Here is an 18451-nt window from a genome sequence, read left to right as displayed (position 1 = left end):
TCATTTTGACAAATTTAGCCACCCATTCAGGATACCTACAGTATCATTGAGGTCAGGTTTGTGCTACCATTCTGGTGAGCAACTTGTATTATTAACCCCAGCTAGTGTAGTTTATCCTCTTGGAATCCCGACAAATTAGACCAAACCAAACACATTATACGGATCTATTGCACTATTAATTAGTAAGATTAGGGTTTACTGCACCAAACATCGAATCAGACAGATAGATTTTGGTCCACATGAATAATTTTCTACTAATGTAATGGATATTCCCAACAAAATATCACACTAAATATGCAAGTGAAAACTGACCATGTGGGTGACCTTTCACAAGATCGCTATTCTTTCTAACTGAACGGTAACGGTACGAATTTCCAGGTTCTTTGAAAATACTGCAAATTGAATACAACATGCATATGCCAAAATGTCATACTGTGCTTCCAAGTTTCAGAGGCTGCTTTTTATTCGAACCCCAATAGAAGTGACATAGCAATTGAATGCAAGAAGCCTGGAAGATCAGAGAGAGGAGTCCTTGTTTCTAAAATTGTTCCATTTGCATTATAAATGAAGATTTGGAATTCTTCAAGCAGCAGCAGCAAGATTCCTACAAATCTTCCACTGAAGACATAACGCATACGACAGCATCAAACATTATGGCATAATCTACTGTACAGTACTACTAATTAAGCATCATCAAATGGAGTCCCTAAGGGGAAACTTCTACGGAGCTTAGAGGGTGTAAAAGACTAAACACTTGAAGCTGCTATAAAAATTGGTTAAAATTAGCTAGTCAATGCCATTGCTTTGGCAGAGGAGGACTAGATTAATCAGGGTGTTCGTGGCGTGGCCCCTTGGGCTTGCAGGTTACTGAGTTGCCACCCCAGAACATAACTCAATAGACCCATAATCAAGCAATTCTTCAATCATTTGCTCAATGTGGTGATCTTCAAGAGGCTTGATGAACTGCTGGTTGTTGTCAACTTGAACTTTTTTGTACACCCAGTTTGCCTCTGCCTCTTGAACTTGCAATGGACTTTTCGCTGGCAGCGAAGCATCAAGTTCTTCACTCTTTATGGCAATGCTATCGGTAGGGGTGTTGACAAATGAAGTTGGTGCCCTCTGTTGCTGTTGTTTTTGTTCTTGAAGTGATGTTTGTTTAGTCACTTGCAATGATGCCATATAGCACCTATGCAACTTTGCTGTCAAAGTTGCTGAAAGAAGTTTCGACGAAGCTGACTGCGATGCATTTGGGTTATAAGGGAAGTTGGTCCTTGCCCTTGGTCCACACATAAGCCTTGCAGCTTCATCATAGGCTCTCGCTGCATCCTCTGCAGTTTCAAACGTGCCTAGCCAAATTCTGGTCTTCCTGAAAAAAATAAAATAAAAGAAGCGAAACGATTCGTTAGAACTCAAGAGAATATTATCATCCGAAACGTTCATGGGTCACGTTGTTGATGTGTTCTTACAAAAGAGGGTGGCGAATCTCAGACACCCATGATCCCCAATGCCTTTGTCGAACCCCTCGATATCGCTGTTGCGGTCTGGCCATATTAGTTAAAATAGAAAACGTTTCTTTAAGAAAGTGTTTGTGAAAATGCCTGAGAGAAAGAGGGGCGCTGGAAAGCTAGATCGTGATGCCAAGGAAAGGGTGGGGGAGAGGGGTTTTTGTAGGTGGGTTTGCCTGAAAGATATAGGGAAAGCTGGTCTGGAAACCAATTTAGGGATGTGGGTCCAACTTTGTGGGCTTAGGTCTTTCCATTCTTTTTCTTTATCTTTGCTGGTTGCAACAAGTGATGAAGGATAATTGAATATTTATTTTGGTGAACTGATGTTTCAAACTGACGTCCAAATTCAATTCACATGACTGGTTAGCACTACAACTTTTGTTTCATGAGAAAAAGAACAAAAAAAAAAAAATCAGAATATTCAATCTCCCTTCCAGAAAATCCAAGGTCATAGTCTTTGTAGATATGCTCTGTCGCTTCATGCATGTGAGTGTTATGTTAGCCTAGCAAAGATGATGACTCCACCAGAACTCTCCTCTTGCTCCGTGACCATGAAAATTGAAACTTTTTATAATTACGAGTTCACACATATATATAAAACGAGGTTGAATATCGGTTTAAATGGTCTGGTTTGCATAAAAATCTCAATTGAACCGAATAAAAAAACTAAACCGATTGGTTCGATTTTACATTTGAATTAATGGATTTTGATTTAATGCAACTCTAATTTATAATTATCATGGGTTTTTTTTATGCAGTTTGGTTTTTTTTATTAAGTTTTGTTTGTCATTTTGGGTTTTAAAACCCAAAACCAAACTACAATCAAATGTTTTTAAGAAAAACTCAAGAAGAAATTACTCAACACGTTTGAAAAGCATTCTATTTAGTTGGTTTTTACTGATATTATGGAAAATTAGATTAATTTGCTCACCTCTATGGATTTTGAGACCACAAATTTACCATCTCTTGATGACCAAAAAATGGGAGTTTATTACTGTGTTGTAGTAAGATGCACAGATCTTTCTCACACACACAGTGAATGGTCCACAGGTTAAAAGGGTTCATGCAACAATTTGGTACAGACATAATTGGGTCAATCCAAAGTTGAGACACAACTATTAAAGATTCTTAGACCATAATAATTGCCCTAACAATCCAAATCATTTGATCAAATCTTATTCACTATATAATCGAATCAACATGCACTCAGAGAAGCTAAAAAGATTAAATAAAATACTTTGCACACAAAAAAGGGAAGGATTCTAAACTAAATCAGTAAGCTATAAGTGTAGGGTGATTGTTCTGCGGTAGAGCACACAGCCCTTCCAAGTTTCAACAGGGTGATCTAGGCAACTTCACGAGCGGTATTTGTTATCTGGAAACATTAGCATGTGTCACAGAGGGTACAGAAGAAAAACATTGTACATGGTTTTGGGACCAAGTTAATGCAAATGGGTGCTCATTTTGCAGCTGAAGAACTCAATCGAATGAACAAATCAAGAGAAGAAGGTGAAAAAATAAAATAAAAATGTCCACAGTGTGGTCTGTGAGTGCTTCAGCAGTGTTTAAAACGTTCGGAACACCCTTGCGTTATATTATATTTAGTTATGCTCTGTGTTTATTATAATACAGAAGCATTCCCAATCTCTGTCCGCAGTCGCAATTTTTGACTGTTTGCTTCTGTGTCAGGAGCTGTTTCCATGAGCGAGGTACTTACCATTGCATTACAAGCAAACATTTATATCTTCATTCGTTGAACTTATTTAATTTTTCCTGACTTTCATGGCAGAGTGGTGTGGCCTTGCAGTGGTAACTAGGTGTTCATAACTTCAGGTTTGTGGTGTCTGTGCACCATGGGACCAGGATCTCTTGTACGAAAATAATTTAATGCAGAAGACTTTTGCCCTAGCGCAGATCAAGTGGAGTTTTCGCTGCTCTTGCGACAGTCGCATGTCCGGTTATAGATGACGTAATATATAGATTTTTCCACGGTTAACAGTATTTTAATTTCATCAATACCAATTGAAACTAAATTATCTTTAAAAACAATTCTAGTGAAGTTGCTATTCATAAAGTTGTCAAAAATCCTTTTAACCACACACTTTAGATTGCTGGATTTTAAAAATCTCCACAGTTATATAATGGAATTTTTAAAGTGATTTTTTGTTTGTATTTGATTAGTGTATATTATCAAGACAAAAAAAATTAATATAGAAGATAAAAAATTATATTTGATAAAAATAAAGATAAAAATATAAAATAAATAAATATATACGTAGAATAATTTTAAAATAAATTTTTATATTTTTAAAGTAAAAAATTTCACGTTTATTCTTATTATTTTTATTTTTTATATTTTAAAATTGTTAAAAAACTATTTTGATATAACAATTTAAGCTATTATGTGATTTGTTATTAATAGTTTTATATTATTTTTTAATATATATTTTTAATAAAAAATGTTATTAATTAAAATAAAAATAATAAGATACTGAACTCATGATTTTAATTCAAACTCAATCACGAGCACGTATTAACAAGACAAGACAAGACATGGAAATCTTGAAGTTAAAATATTATTTCACACTATGCTGACTTGTGGATAGATATTCAAATAGAGAGAACAAGATGGTAAACTCTAAAACGTGTTCTAAGGGCAAAAACTTTGACATCCGCTTGTACAATTGGCACCCTTTTTTCACACACTAATCTTAGGTTAATCAACAATTATAATAATTACCGTCATACCTTTTTGAGTTTTTTCCATTAAAAAGGGTCGTCGATAAACCAGAAGCAGGATGCACAGATGGGATGGGATTAGACTGAAAGATTAGAAGTTGTCTCAATCAATCTTGGTTTACAGCTAAATCAAAGACTTGCATCAAACAGAGGTCAGGAACAAGAAAGATATGAGCTAAAGATGTTAGACCCCACAAAATTAACGCGTTAGGGTTATGGGACCCAGAACACAACATGGCTGATGATAGCAGCTGCTGAGACCTAAATATGAATCCCCATTATTTGTGTTAAAAACCTCCCATGGTCTTCGTGGCCATTACAGGGTCCCGTCTATGTCATTGCCGCCTATTTTCTCTTGCCTTCTGTGGAAGATCACATGCGTCCTTACACACAGTTCATCGAACAGACAAGAGAACTTCTGAGAATTGTGTTTGGGATAAGGACATGGAGTTCATAAGAATATAAAAATAACAGGATAAATGGGTTTAATTTCTCCTTAATTATCAAGCCATGATCGCAAAGCATCGTCCCTGTGCTTCATCTCGTTTTCTATGCTTCTTCTCAAATCTCAACTAAGATTTTACATATGACGTGAGATATTTTGTCTTGTCTTATTTTATTCATTTTGATGTAACATCTATTATAACACCACTAATCCAATATTGCGGGCCGTAGCTTTCAGCAATAAAAAAAAAAATAGAGCATATGTATATATATATATATGTATATGTATGTATGTACGTATCTTTTCTTATATATCCATGCTAGAAGTTCGAAAAGTGTTTGCTATTTTTTTTTTATGATATGATATGATGTTGTGATTTGTGATAGGTGCATATAATTTAATAATGATGAATATCACAAAACAATTTTATATCATGGTTTGAAAAACGTTTCCAAATTAATAAAATTAACTCCCATTGTTATTCTTCACGTAAAACAAAGATTTCAAAATACCATATTATATATTTAAGAAAAAATTATTTATAAAATAGTTAAAGAAAAGAACAAGTTTGTTTGAAAATATACTTAAATATCAAAATAAAAATAAAATTTTAAGTTATTAAACAAAATTTTAAAAATAATTTTATGTTACTTAATTCCGTTTGCTGTCTTAGGACCTAAAAAAATTCTCTTAGGTTTTCTTGGCTCGAGATTTATACGTCAAGGAGAAAAATATTATGTTCTTGCATGCTCGAGATGCAAGCTATTGATGATAATACATTTATGTTTTTTATAGTTTTAATTAACATGTTGATATTAAAAATTAATTTGATGTATTTTTAATAGAAAAACATTTTATACCAATATACCAAACAAACATATATTCTTAAATTTTTTTAATTATATTGTCTTAATATTTAACAACACTTTAAATATAAATGATCCACAACTTTATTAGCCACCAAAAATTATTTGAAAAGAAGACTGAGAGCAATAAAAAAGGAGAAAACCAACCTAAGATCCTAAACACAATCTTTGGAGATGCACTAATTATGGGTTGAGTTTTGTTCAAAGATCCACCTTGGATCCGGGATTTTTAATCTTAAAAACAACGCGAAACTTGTAGAAAAAACAATCTTAATTAGTTGCAGCTAAACGAGTGGGACATAATCTTATTATTCCCTTTCATTTTCCAAGTTCTTAAGGGAATTAGTCAAGGAAAAGAAGTTAATCAAACACCTAAACAAGATTTTATTATTAGTCTTGACGCGGTTTTGTGGCTAAACAAGAAAGGGAGTGATGTAGATTCAAGGGATGTGAAAGAAATGTTGTTTCCTGCGAGTTCTCCAGCGCAGTCCATGGGATTTGCACAGGCTGTTCTTTTGAATTTTGTTGGCAGCCAACACCACCACAAGCTCATCATTAGCATATGCCATGAAGAAGATGCGTCCAACTCCATTTGCAATAATCGTGCATGATCACTGTTCTGTCTCGCGTTCAGATGGGTTGAAGCATCCTGAATTAATAATAAATAATAAATAACAAGAGGAAGAGAATATTACCCAGTAGGATTCACAGGAAGAAGAGATTTCCAAAATTAATTAATTTATATAAACAAATCATACTAATATTTATTTGAATATTAAATGATTGATTGATCATGAAAATTAAGATTAGCTGCTAGATCGTATTTGTATGAAGATTTTATATGATATGTTCGTTTGTGATGTGAAACAATTATCTCAGGGATTTTATGGATCAAATTGATAGATATAAAAGGGTTTAAAGGATATCTAAATAGACAACTTAATTTAAAATAGTGATAATTGAAGATGCGATTCTTAAATCAAGGTTAAATTTTACATAAGATTTCTAATGCTACTTTTCAATAAGATATTATTTGTTTGCTTATTGGATCATTGAATCTTCTAAAATTAAAATTAAAAGTTGTTTTTTATTATTTTAGTTATTTTTCCTATGTATTCTTATTTTAATTATTTCAATTAGTTTATGTTTCTTATACCTGTTTTTAGAATTTTTATATAAATAGTTGATGTGTTTTTCTTATTATCCAAACTATTATATAAATTTCATAAAATATATTAAAAAAAGTTTTAGATTTCTATCTTTAAAAGTGTGTTTAGAAATGTGGTAATGATTGAGATTCAAAATATTATTTTTATTTAGAAATATATTAAAATAATATTTTTTTATTTTTAAAAATAATTTTTTATATCAATACATGAAAATAATTTAAAATTTTAAAAAATTATTAATTTTAAATAAAAAAATAAACCTTAAAAAAGCATAATTTATACCACGTTCAAAAATTTATAGTCTCATGTATTGGAACCATAGTCTTCATCCTTGCTATACGCGACTTATTCAAATATGGTTTATGGAAAATTATAATCCTTGTTAAATCAATCACGTAATAATCCATTAACGGCACAGGGAAGTGGCACATGCCTGGTAAGCGATGCAGCAGTTTCGAGTCTAATAGCTTGAACATTAATTAACCTATATTAAATTTATGCCACGACGAGGACATCTCTTTCCCCTTCACGAGTGCTGCAAAGCTATCAGGCAGACAATTGCGAGAGTCATTTTCATGCCATGTGCGGAGAAAGTTTTCTCAGTAGAAATTTATGTTATTTTTTCTGTCAAATCCGCGTAGTCTGATGAGGTAGATAATGCTTTCAAAATCAATTTTCACATTCCATGGCGTGATTTATTAATATATTTATTTAATGGATACATTATTCTTTTTTGGATTTGGGATATGCCTGTGAGCTTGCATCTCCCATGAAATTCATGATTTCTCGGACGAAGTTTCCAGATTAAAGATTCCACGAAGAAAATGATTTTTCATTGTAATCTCCTGTTTGCTATTCCATTGCGCAAAATTAATGAATTATGAGAAATTGATAAAAATAACTTAAGTGTTAATTTGGTCCAATCAGGCTTGGACGTTGTGATGACAGGTCCATTAACTTATTTTTATCCGAGTTATTTTTAAAAAATATAATTTTTAAAATAATATTATTTTAATTTAAAAAATTTAAATGTATTTTTTTATTCAAATTAATTCATACCTCAAACCTTAAACCAGGCTGCGGGAGCTGTCGTTGGAATCTGCTTGCCCTAATTTTAACAGCCATTAAACCCCCTCGCAGTGTCATGCTTGGGATTGCTGGTAAGGTGGGGAAATCTGAATATCATCGCCCCCGAGTCTGGCCCAATTCAAAAATTACTGGACCAATTATAGTGCTCGAAGGCCTCGGATTAGCCCACATCTGGACCCAATAAAGAAATGCTTGGATAAGAGAAATAAGGTGGGCTGTGGTACAAAAGATAGAAATGTGGGCCAATAAAAAATAGTAATTCTATGTTGGGCCAGACAAGCTCAGTGAGCCTGTAGCATGTTTTAACATTTTGTGAATGGCCCATCTCAAGGTTAGTTTGGGCTCTCAATTTGGTAAGTAAGATCCCTTAATAAGGCCCTGTTTGGGCCCATCTCAAGATTCATTGGACAACCACCACTGGCCCCCACTCCCCCTTCCTGTTTCAGATAGCATCCTTAGGGTTATGGGTGATGGATGCTGCAGAGAGCACGGAAAGGCCCTGTTTGTGCTGTGCCTGAATTGGAGTTTTAGTAAATTAAAAAAGAAGATATTTTAAATTAATTTTTTATATATATTTTTGAATCTTTTCGATGAATATCAAAAAATAAATCTTTAAAAAAATATAAAAACATGAAAATACTGTTCATATTCCTATGAGATGATAATACTACTTTGTACAAGATGGAAACAGACAGGATACAGAGAACTTGTAACTCATTTTTCCTTGCTCTAAAACGGTAGAAACTCACTCTAAAAATATTTAAAAATATATTTATTTTTATCTTTTCATCATTATCTTTTTAATTAATTACATTTCTGTTCTAACCAGAACACTAACCAAACACGATCCTAGGACAAATGGAAGTATCATGCAGATAGACACAACACGCATCTAACCTCCATTAGAGATTCGTACGGCCAAGAGACATGCATGAACTTGTCTTAACTACATAAATAAATAGGACAGTTAAGTTGTTTGATAAATCAAAAAAAGGAAATGGATGCGAATGTCCACCTAAATTTCCTTTAATATCAAAGCTAATTTTGGCTTTTCTTAATTACTTGAGTTACTTTTTAATTTTCAATTAGTAGAAAAATCATAAATACATTTGGTTAAAAATAATTGTTTACTTAGATTAAGAATTTGTTATAGGATTACGTCAGGATCTTGATTTAATTAAAAATTAATTTTTTCGATAACTTATAGATTCTACTTATACCATATATTTTTTTCTAAAAAAAATAATGTTTTTAATCATTCTCATCAAACATATTTATTACCTACGGTCATTTTAATTTGTTTTTATCATAAATTATTTATAAGAAAATTAACTTTAAAATTTATTCTCCTTCTCCCTCTTCTTGTTTTTTTTCTACTGTTGTTCGTCGTCCACACAGCACAACAGTCATAAATACAGGGATTGACTGGCCGAAGCAGAATTCAACAGAGACTATTGCAGGAGGTCACAGTGTATATATAGTGGCCTGTCAACTAGGTCACTTGATTTTCGTGTTTATTTGACAGGGAAAAAAAGATAGAGCGTACAATGGTGAGTTTGTGTGCATTTTCATGCTTTGGTGCCCCAGCAAATCATCATCATCATCATCAAGGTTTGTGTCAAATTTCTTCATGGATTTCTGATCAAATGTTTCGATTGTGTAAGAAGTTTCTTGGCCTTTGGCAGATGGGTTGGTGAGAAATGTAACGTTTTTGGAAGCACAGAGAAGTGGTAACCGAAGGTACTCTTATAGAGATTTTTCTTTCTTTGCCCCCCCTTTTTTTTTAATAAGCAAAGGTACTCGTTCAGAAATACCATATGATCCTGCTTACTGAGTATATGCATTGTTTTAAAATTTATTTTTTCAATGTTCTTATCAATCAAATCATATAATGTTTTAAAAAAACCAAAATCATATGTGCACATAATATAAATTTACGAGTTTGGAAAAAAAATTCAATGGACACAGTGTATATATTTGAATCTATGTGGAATTCACTGGTAAAAACTAGTAAATAAGTCCTTTTAATTCGTTTGACGTCGAGGTTAGTGTTGCACATGTCAAAAATTAAGAATGAAAAGGAGATATGGATTTGTTCCTTTGTTTTCAACAACTTGAAGTTTCCAGTTAGAATCACTTGTAATCTTCCTAAAATCCCAATGATTTTGCTTCAACTGTTAAGAAATTATTTCAATTCAAGATTTTCAACAGTCTTTCATCAAAGATTTTCAGGAGTGTCACCCCAGTTAAAGTGCCGGTGAACCAAGCACATTGTGCACCGAAGAGAAGCCAATGCAAGAAAACCGTTGTTTTTCCCTCAAGATTGTCATCCTCAGCCAGCACTAAAACTGTGCCTGGCAGAACTTGCAAAGGATACAGAGAGCACAGAGTTCTTGTCACTTTACAGGATAGAATTTCGACAAACCCTAAGAATGACAATGTTTCGTCGAGTTTGAAGGACACTGTATTCCAGCTGTTACATTCGTTCTATCAGTTTTCTCGTCCTCATACTGTGATTGGCACTGTAAGTCTCATGTTTTTACACTTTCATGACATAGAATCAACGTTTCGGATAGTAAGAAGTCAGTAAACCTGGGCTAATTTAAGTTCTCTTTTCTTTTCTCTTCCTTTTTTTTTGTGCAGCTTATAGGGATAACATCAGTTTCTCTTCTACCAGTAGAAACAATATCTGAACTGTCTCCCACATTTTTTATGGGATTGCTGAAGGTAAGTTTTGGACAAGAAGACCAATAATTGCCTCTGATGGGATTTTAGCTCCAATACTAAAGAATTCTTTTGACAACTCAGGCATTGGTGCCATCGGTGTTGATGAACATTTACGTGGTGGGGTTGAATCAATTATTTGATGTTGAAATAGACAAGGTATGTATTCACGTGGCTTAAATTATCGGTTTGTATAATCTCTGCAGCAATTTATCTTCTACTAAATGCATGGTATATGAATTAATTTTGGTTACGGCATGGATTTCTTCTTGATGAGGTACAGTTGTTTCAATTAACGCTTCCCTCACTGCCTGCCAATGCTGTGTTCTTGGCTTCATTTTTTACTGCTTTTATGTTCCCAGGTAAACAAACCTTATCTCCCACTTGCTTCTGGCGATTTCTCAATGGGAACTGGTGTCGCTATTGTTTCGGCGTCTTTGTTGGCAGTAAGTAGGATTACTTGTTCAGACACAGCAGCAGAGAAGATTTAAGGATTTGTATGTCAGTCTGCTGATTAATTTGCCTCCTATGTTGATTATTTGACTTCATTTATCAGAGTTTTGCAATGGGAATTATGTTTGAATCCCCACTACTACTTTCTGCCCTACTCATAAGTTGTGTGCTCGGGAGTGTGTATTCTATAGAAGTAAGTTCCTTGCGCACCTTAAATCAACAGTTTTGTAATATTCTGCTGCTATCTAAATGATCTGAAAGACTTGGAAGGATTATAGCATGACATGCTGAAAATCTCTGTTTCTTTGTAGCTTCCTTTTCTCAGATGGAAGAAGCACGCATTTCTTGCTGCAACTTGCATCATGATCGTGAGGGCTATTGTCGTTCAACTCGCTTTCTTTGTACACATGCAGGTGAAAAGAAATTCTTGAGTTTGTAGTTCACTGAGCCACGGATACCTCAGTCTGATCAACATTTGAAAGTCTATTGTTTTGTATGACAAATCTATCACTCAGGATTTCTTATTGCTTCCCTGATTGACTCGACCAAATCGATCGTACTTTGCAGAAATTTGTTCTTGGCAAGACAACAGTTGTGACAAGATCATTGGTGTTTGCAACTGCTTTCATGTGCTTCTTTTCTGCTGTCATTGCCCTATTCAAGGTAAATCCACAACCATAATGGACCTTGTAAGGCAATTAATTATTACTTTATTTTAAATACAACGGTACCAAAGTACGTAAACATCAAAGTTAAATCCGATTTGCAGCCTGAATTGAGCCGGCTCAGCCATAATTGAGGCTGTGTGGCTACTGTAGATGCCTAAAGATGTTAAAGAAATGAGCCTATAATCATGATGATTCCTAATTAATGTCTTTCTAGCATTTCAATAGGATATACCTGACGTTGATGGAGACCGAGATTATGGCATTCAATCCTTCAGTGTCAGCTTAGGGCAAGAAAGAGTAAGCAAACTAATCACTTAATATTATAACATTTCTATGCTTTGTTTTCTTCCTGCAAGATGGAGTAGAAGGATAAGTTCTCATATATGTCAAAGGCCTGACGCATTTTTTGCTCGTCTTTCCAGGTCTTTTGGCTCTGTGTTAACATGCTGCTAATAGCGTATGGAGCTGCTGTGGTTGTAGGAGCTTCGTCTACATTCCTACCAAGCAAGTTCATCACAGTATGTATCCTATAATATCCCTGCAAGCAAACATTCCTGTTTATCTAGTCTTCTACAATTTTTTTTGCTTCTAAAATTGGTTTTGATTCAGATATTAGGCCATTGTACTCTAGCTTTCATTCTGTGGCTTCGAGCACGATCGGTCGATCTTACCAGCAAAGATTCCATAACTTCCTTCTACATGTTCATCTGGAAGGCAAGTCAAATCATATAGAATTTCCATCTTAATTACATGAAACATGTTTAACCGCTTCATTGGTTATTCCCAGAGGCGCAGGGCCCGGCCCCTGTAAAATATCCCTGTAAAATATTTTAGATATTTTTTATTTAGTATTTAAATATAATAAGTAATAGATTATTTAATAATAAATTATTATTTTATTAATTAATTATCATTGAATATAAAATTATCTTTTCATCCAAGTTGTAAAAACCTAAACAAAAATATAATTTGTTCAATTTAATTATTTTTTACTGTTTTTTTATCTTTTTTTTTAGAATCCTAACCAAAAAATATAATAATACAAATTAAAATAAAACTATTAATTAATTTATTGTGTAATTAGTGATCCAAATTAAATTTTTTTATGTTCGTTAAGAATTTCATGAGGTATATATATATAATTCTGCTATTTTTTTCTAAATTTACTAGTTTTACTATTTTTTGATTTTTTATTATTATGAATGTCATTTTTTTTAATAAATTGAATATATTTTATAGGTTTGTTTTGATTAAATTTAGATTTTTTTCTGTTTTATTTTTAATAAAATTATTAAAATTATCAATTTTTGCTCACATATCTAATAAATTTGTCATGATCTTTTTAGCCAAATTAAATTCTTTAAAGAATACATATCCAATTTTAATTTAATTTAATTTTTTTTGGAACTAATAATTCTATTTTTTATATTTAATTTGCTTTTATATATTAATTTTTTTAATATGTGAATTTTACTTTTATATATTACCATGTTTTATATATAAAAATTTATACTTGTTATATTACTTTTGGCCCTCCCTGTTAAGTAATCCCAGCTCCGCCCCTGGTTATTCCTATGTTATTACAGTTATTCTATGCCGAGTACTTCCTCGTTCCGTTTGTTCGCTGATCAGAAGGCTCTTTCTGAATTTCTTTTTGTACGAGATAAAATCATCTGTTGTCCTTCAAAGAGAAGGTAGTGATTTGATGACGATGATGCTGGACAGGAAGGGAAAATGAGCACTTAAGCATGCCTGTAAAGGCAATGCTGCGATTTATTTTCAGTTCAAAACAGAATAATCAATACGAATCATGAGATAAATTATGGTTGGCTTGTCCGAATTATGTGTTTTTATGGGAAAAAACATTCTGTGATGAGGAGATTATCTTCTGTTAAAATTCACGCTCATTGGATCGCTGCCACCCACCGATTACATGGACCATAGATCATATCTTCATGTTAAAACTAGTTTAACTGATGTAGCTATGTTGTAGGTTTCTATCTCAATCAGTCAATAGTATTTATCAAAGTTTAAAATTTATTATTAAAAAAAGTTTGGCGCCTGCTCATAAGCAATTCTTTACTTAATTTATATATATGGAAAGTATTCTGGGTCAAATTATTTTTCATAATAATGTGTTTTCATATGAAAAGATGTATTTTTTTTTTCATCAAAAACCTGTCTTCTGAAATTTATTTGCTCCTTGAATTTATTTTTTGTGTGTGCTTTAGTTACTAAACTTTATTTTTTGAATTTAATCCTTGTAAGATATGCTGGTTTATGTGTTGGGGTTTATTTTAATTTGCATGCTACTGCTTATCCCACATGTCATTACAATATTTCAACATTAAACTAAAAACCCATGCTCCTGCCCATCCTACGTATCATAGAATATTATGACGTTAAACTAAGGATTTATCTCACAAAATAGTATTTAAGGTTATTGTTGAATGGGAGATTGAAAAGGAACCAAATGTTTTATGAAAAGGCTTTGAAAAACTTCGATTCCATCTCTCAAGTTTCAAATTATACATTTTTTAGCTCTTATTCTTAAGAATTTTTGTGTTTTAGTCCAAAGTTTTGTTTTTATCATGTTTTAATCTTTAAATATTGATATGGGAAGAGAGTTGCAGAAAAAAATAAAAAGAACTAGCCATATTTTGATCATTAAAAAGATCAAATTTGATGTCAAAAAATTCATCTATTTTTATAAATTTTATTCTGATTCAGTTTGATTTTAAATTTATAAATTAATTTAAGGTTGAAAATGATTTTATTGAGGTTTATATAATGTGTTTTTATGTGTTTTAAGATGAAAATAAATCTAAAATAATTTTTTTTTAAAAAATTGAACCCTAAATTTTTTAACATGAAAAGATAACTAAAAATACTTCAATAAATAACATATAATTGGTCAAAACAGGTGATGTTTTGTTTGTTAAAACCTTTCTTAAAAAAACATTAATGCTATCTTTAAAAAGACCAAATGTCTTTGTTTGACAGAAAGCTTAGAAAAAAAAACCATTGTTCTTAACCTTTTCATTTTATAGACAAAATAATGCTATTTGAAACTTTGAGATGGTTTTTCGTATTTAAAAAATAAATTAATAAAAATTACCAAAAATATAATCAGAGCTTTTTCTAAGCAACGAATGGGCTCAGCCCAAGTATCAGACTTTGGGCACCCACTGAAAAAACCAAGGCCCAGACTCTTAAAAAATGTCTATCCTTCACCTCTGGGTAGCCCACAACCGTCAATAAATACATGTATAAAAAACCCTAATATCAAGACTTATAAGTTCTAGGGTTTCTCCTCTCAGTGACAAGACCAAGCAGCAGCAGAAGCCTATCAGAAGCAAGCAAAAATGGTAACCCTCTTCCTGTCTAGATAGATCCTGTCTTGATTGACTCGAAACTCTTTTGTTGATTCTTGACATGTTTTCTTGATGTTTCTATTTGTGCAGCCTTCACACAAGACATTTAGGATCAAGAAGAAACTAGCAAAGAAGATGAGGCAAAACAGGCCCATCCCTCATTGGATTCGCATGAGAACAGACAACACTATCAGGTCTTTTTTCTTGTCTTTGTTTCGCTGTTTGTTTTGAAGAAAAGAAAAGGAAATGAAACGAAGAAGGTTTCGAAGTTATTGAATGTGGGGTTTTTTGTGTTTTCTTTAGGTACAACGCCAAACGCAGGCACTGGAGAAGGACTAAGCTTGGATTCTGAGGTGTTTTGGGTACTTGGAATATTGGATTTTTGTTATTGTTTTTTGGGTTTTAATGAGTTGCAGAATTCATTGAGGAGAGAATTGTAGTTGATATTGCTTTGTAAGGAACTCATGAGAGTACCAATCGAGAAATCTTGCTATGTTTGAAGTGTTGACTTTTGATCAATTCTCAATTTGATGTAACTCGCTAGTTTTTGGTATGCATTTTGATTGTGTTTGATGTGCTGTTTTTTATGATCTGGTTATCATTAGGGTGCTTTGTCATTGCCGTTTTCTAAGATTTATTAGTCTTCACTGTCGTGAAGGCAGTGAAATGAGATTGTTTTCTTCTGCGTACCAACTATGGTAGAAGCTAGTTTGAGTGGCTTGGCTTTGTTTAATTGGTTGGATGCATTAGTTAGTCTAATTAAGAGCTGTTTTATTAGGTCGATTGGAAATTATTTTTTCCGTTTCTGTTCAATGTTTACATGCTTAAAATAGATTCCTTTGTTGATTTTCATTTCTAAAATCATGGTCTTTTCATTTCATTTGATTTTTAAGCAAAATCTCTTTTACGATGTTCTGATTTTGATCATAATCTGTGATCAATCTTCTATAAACGCAATCCCCTTAATAATGGAGTCTTTAAGATAATTCAAGTATGATATAGCTTCTTTTTTTCATGATCATAAATGTAATCTTCTCATTGTATTTGGGGGATTGCATATAGTTCCATGAACCATCTGACCTTGCATAGCCATGGCCTTTGTTAATGATTGGATGCAACTCTCTCAGCAAACAAAATTGTCACAGGATGTTCGCAGATATGTATGCTGATCATTTTTGCTGCATTTCTCTTCTTGGCACTGCAATTAAATGCTCAGTGACGTTTTCAGTTTTCAGAAAATGTACTCGTGCATTCAGTGTTCATTCTTCTCTTTTCAATGAAATCCACACGAGGGGAGAATGGGGTTTGCTCAGGATTCCTGTCGTTTTATTTTCTTCGTTTATGTGATGGTGAATTCTTGCCATTTATTTTACTAGCCTGACCTTGCGGAACAGATGTTGCATGATTATGTTTAGTTTGGAATTATGATTGCGGTGGTAGTTGTAGTTGATGTGATTTAAAGTTTTTTTTTTTTAGAAATATATAAAAATAATATTTTTTATTTAAAAAAAATTATTTTTGTGATCTGAAAAAATTAAAAAATAATAATTCTAGTTAAAAAATAAAATAAAATTGAGGGAATGCTGTTGGACTGCTTGTTTGCCACTCCCTTTTATATATTTATTTATTTATTTTTGTGGAAGTTGACAAGCATAATAGGCTAGCCGGTTAGTTGTTGTCCTGTAAGATTAACTGAAGCCGCTGAATATGGGGAAAGAGACCAGTGTCAGTGTCCAAACATTTTTAACTGAACGGGCCCATGGGCCAAATGGGGCCCATTTGGTAAACTCCAGCCACTAATCTGCTGGCAGATGGCTTTCTGAAGTAAATGAGCTCCCCACCAGTCACAAGGGCAGAAAGATTAACCACAACTTTTTATCAACAATCCATAACTGCGATCGCATCTCTCCTGTGGTGGGGTTGCGTTTAAGTTCCTCTCTCTTGTTTTTACTTTAGGAGAGATTATTTTCTTGTGGCCTAACATGAATTGAAGACCACATAAAATTATCAAATTTCAGCACTGGTGGATGTCCACCACCTCCTTCCACCGTAGATTTAAAACTCTACTGGGGATTCTATATGGATAAAGTGCTGGATCACAGGTGGATCTCAAAAATATTAAAAAAATAATTAAAATAAAAGGACTCAATGATGATGATTATAAATTTAAAGTATCACCAACTAATTAAATTAATTAAATTGATGTTGTTTTGATAAAAAAAAAATATATTAGCAATCAGGTTTTGACATGAGGAAGCTTGCGTTGCTAGATTAACCTTGATTTTTTATTGAATTAGTTATTTTTTTAATTTGTTTTTAACCTAAATTTATTTAGGTTCCAAATTGATCGTCCCCAAATTAATTCATCATGTCTATTTAGATTTTTTTTTAAATAGTTTTTGCATGAATATTTAAAAAGATGATAGGATTTGTTTTTTAAAGTATTTTTTATTTATAAATGTATTAAAATAATATTTTTTATTTTTTAAAAATTATTTTTAAAATCAATATATCAAAACAATCCGAAAACATTAAAAATATTAATTTAAAATGAAAAAAAATAATTTTTTTTTAAAAAATTATAATACAAACAAAAAATGTTTATCTTGCAACACATAAGTTGTTTATCTTGTAAATTACACATTGGATTGTTTGCGTTCGACTCTCGTTAGTTACCATATTTATGTGTATATTGATTTATTATTTCTATGTTCTCATGACATGATAAATCATATCTTTTATCTTTTACGCTACCAAAATCTTTTATAAATGCGTTAGTCAGATACATGGCCACTATTTTTAAAAACTTGATTAAGATGTAGACAAATTACCTCAAGAATTTTCTAATCATTAAAAAAAAAAGATTTCGGCTAAATTATTATGTCATCATTACATATGGAAGCATGCACTCAAATCCTTGACCATTGGTCGGTCGAATATTACGTTCGGAATATATGGATATTATCTTTAAAATTTAATTGAGATGTGAAAACTAAGCCCTTGTTTTGTATTGTTTTCCGAAGGGTAAAATTAAAAAGAAAATTATTTCAAATTATTTTTTATATATTTTTAAATTATTTTAAAATGTTGATATTAAAAATGATTTTTAAAAATAAATAAATAAATATATATTAATATATATATATATATATATTAATATATTTTTGAGTAAAAAACACTAATAATAGAAATTAGATTTTGAATAAAAATATTAAAATAATATTATTTTAACAATAAATTATTTGAAACAAAATGAACTCTGTTTTTTAGTTTAATCGATCTGAGTTTTGATCTAATTAGATCATGTCAGTTTTATTTTTTTAACCCGAATTAATTAATTGAGATCTTGGATTGAGTGGATCTTAGAGTCGGTAGACTCAGTCGGAGTTTTATAAATATCCTTGGATTAATTTACCCTT

The 18451-nt window shown here is 32.0% G+C and overlaps 3 protein-coding genes across 3 annotated transcripts; 2 read left to right on the top strand and 1 right to left on the bottom strand.

Annotated features, from left to right (window-relative positions):
- Positions 1-399: 399 nt before the first annotated feature.
- On the bottom strand, positions 400-1787 carry LOC105134077 (ethylene-responsive transcription factor ERF003-like). Its single transcript, XM_011038345.1, has 2 exons — positions 1467-1787; positions 400-1366 (listed from the first exon to the last, which is right to left on the bottom strand). Exons 1-2 carry the CDS (start codon positions 1547-1549, stop codon positions 865-867), a joined length of 585 nt encoding a protein of 194 aa, XP_011036647.1. The 5' UTR covers positions 1550-1787; the 3' UTR covers positions 400-864.
- Positions 1788-9360: 7573 nt separating this feature from the next.
- Positions 9361-12390, top strand: LOC105134140 (probable homogentisate phytyltransferase 1, chloroplastic). Its single transcript, XM_011038439.1, has 12 exons — positions 9361-9424; positions 9499-9553; positions 10046-10337; positions 10457-10540; positions 10622-10696; positions 10900-10983; positions 11094-11183; positions 11302-11403; positions 11558-11653; positions 11884-11955; positions 12081-12176; positions 12268-12390. Exons 1-12 carry the CDS (start codon positions 9361-9363, stop codon positions 12388-12390), a joined length of 1233 nt encoding a protein of 410 aa, XP_011036741.1.
- Positions 12391-14918: 2528 nt separating this feature from the next.
- On the top strand, positions 14919-15589 carry LOC105134076 (Ribosomal protein L39 family protein). The gene is made up of 3 exons (XM_011038344.1): positions 14919-15026; positions 15123-15226; positions 15336-15589. Exons 1-3 carry the CDS (start codon positions 15024-15026, stop codon positions 15382-15384), a joined length of 156 nt encoding a protein of 51 aa, XP_011036646.1. The 5' UTR covers positions 14919-15023; the 3' UTR covers positions 15385-15589.
- Positions 15590-18451: the final 2862 nt, after the last annotated feature.

Source organism: Populus euphratica, unplaced genomic scaffold, assembly GCF_000495115.2.
Source record: "Populus euphratica unplaced genomic scaffold, PopEup_1.0 scaffold40.1, whole genome shotgun sequence".
Lineage (NCBI taxonomy): Eukaryota > Viridiplantae > Streptophyta > Magnoliopsida > Malpighiales > Salicaceae > Populus > Populus euphratica.
Note: the sequence above shows the minus strand (reverse complement) of the source record. Positions and strands in the feature narration are given on the sequence as shown.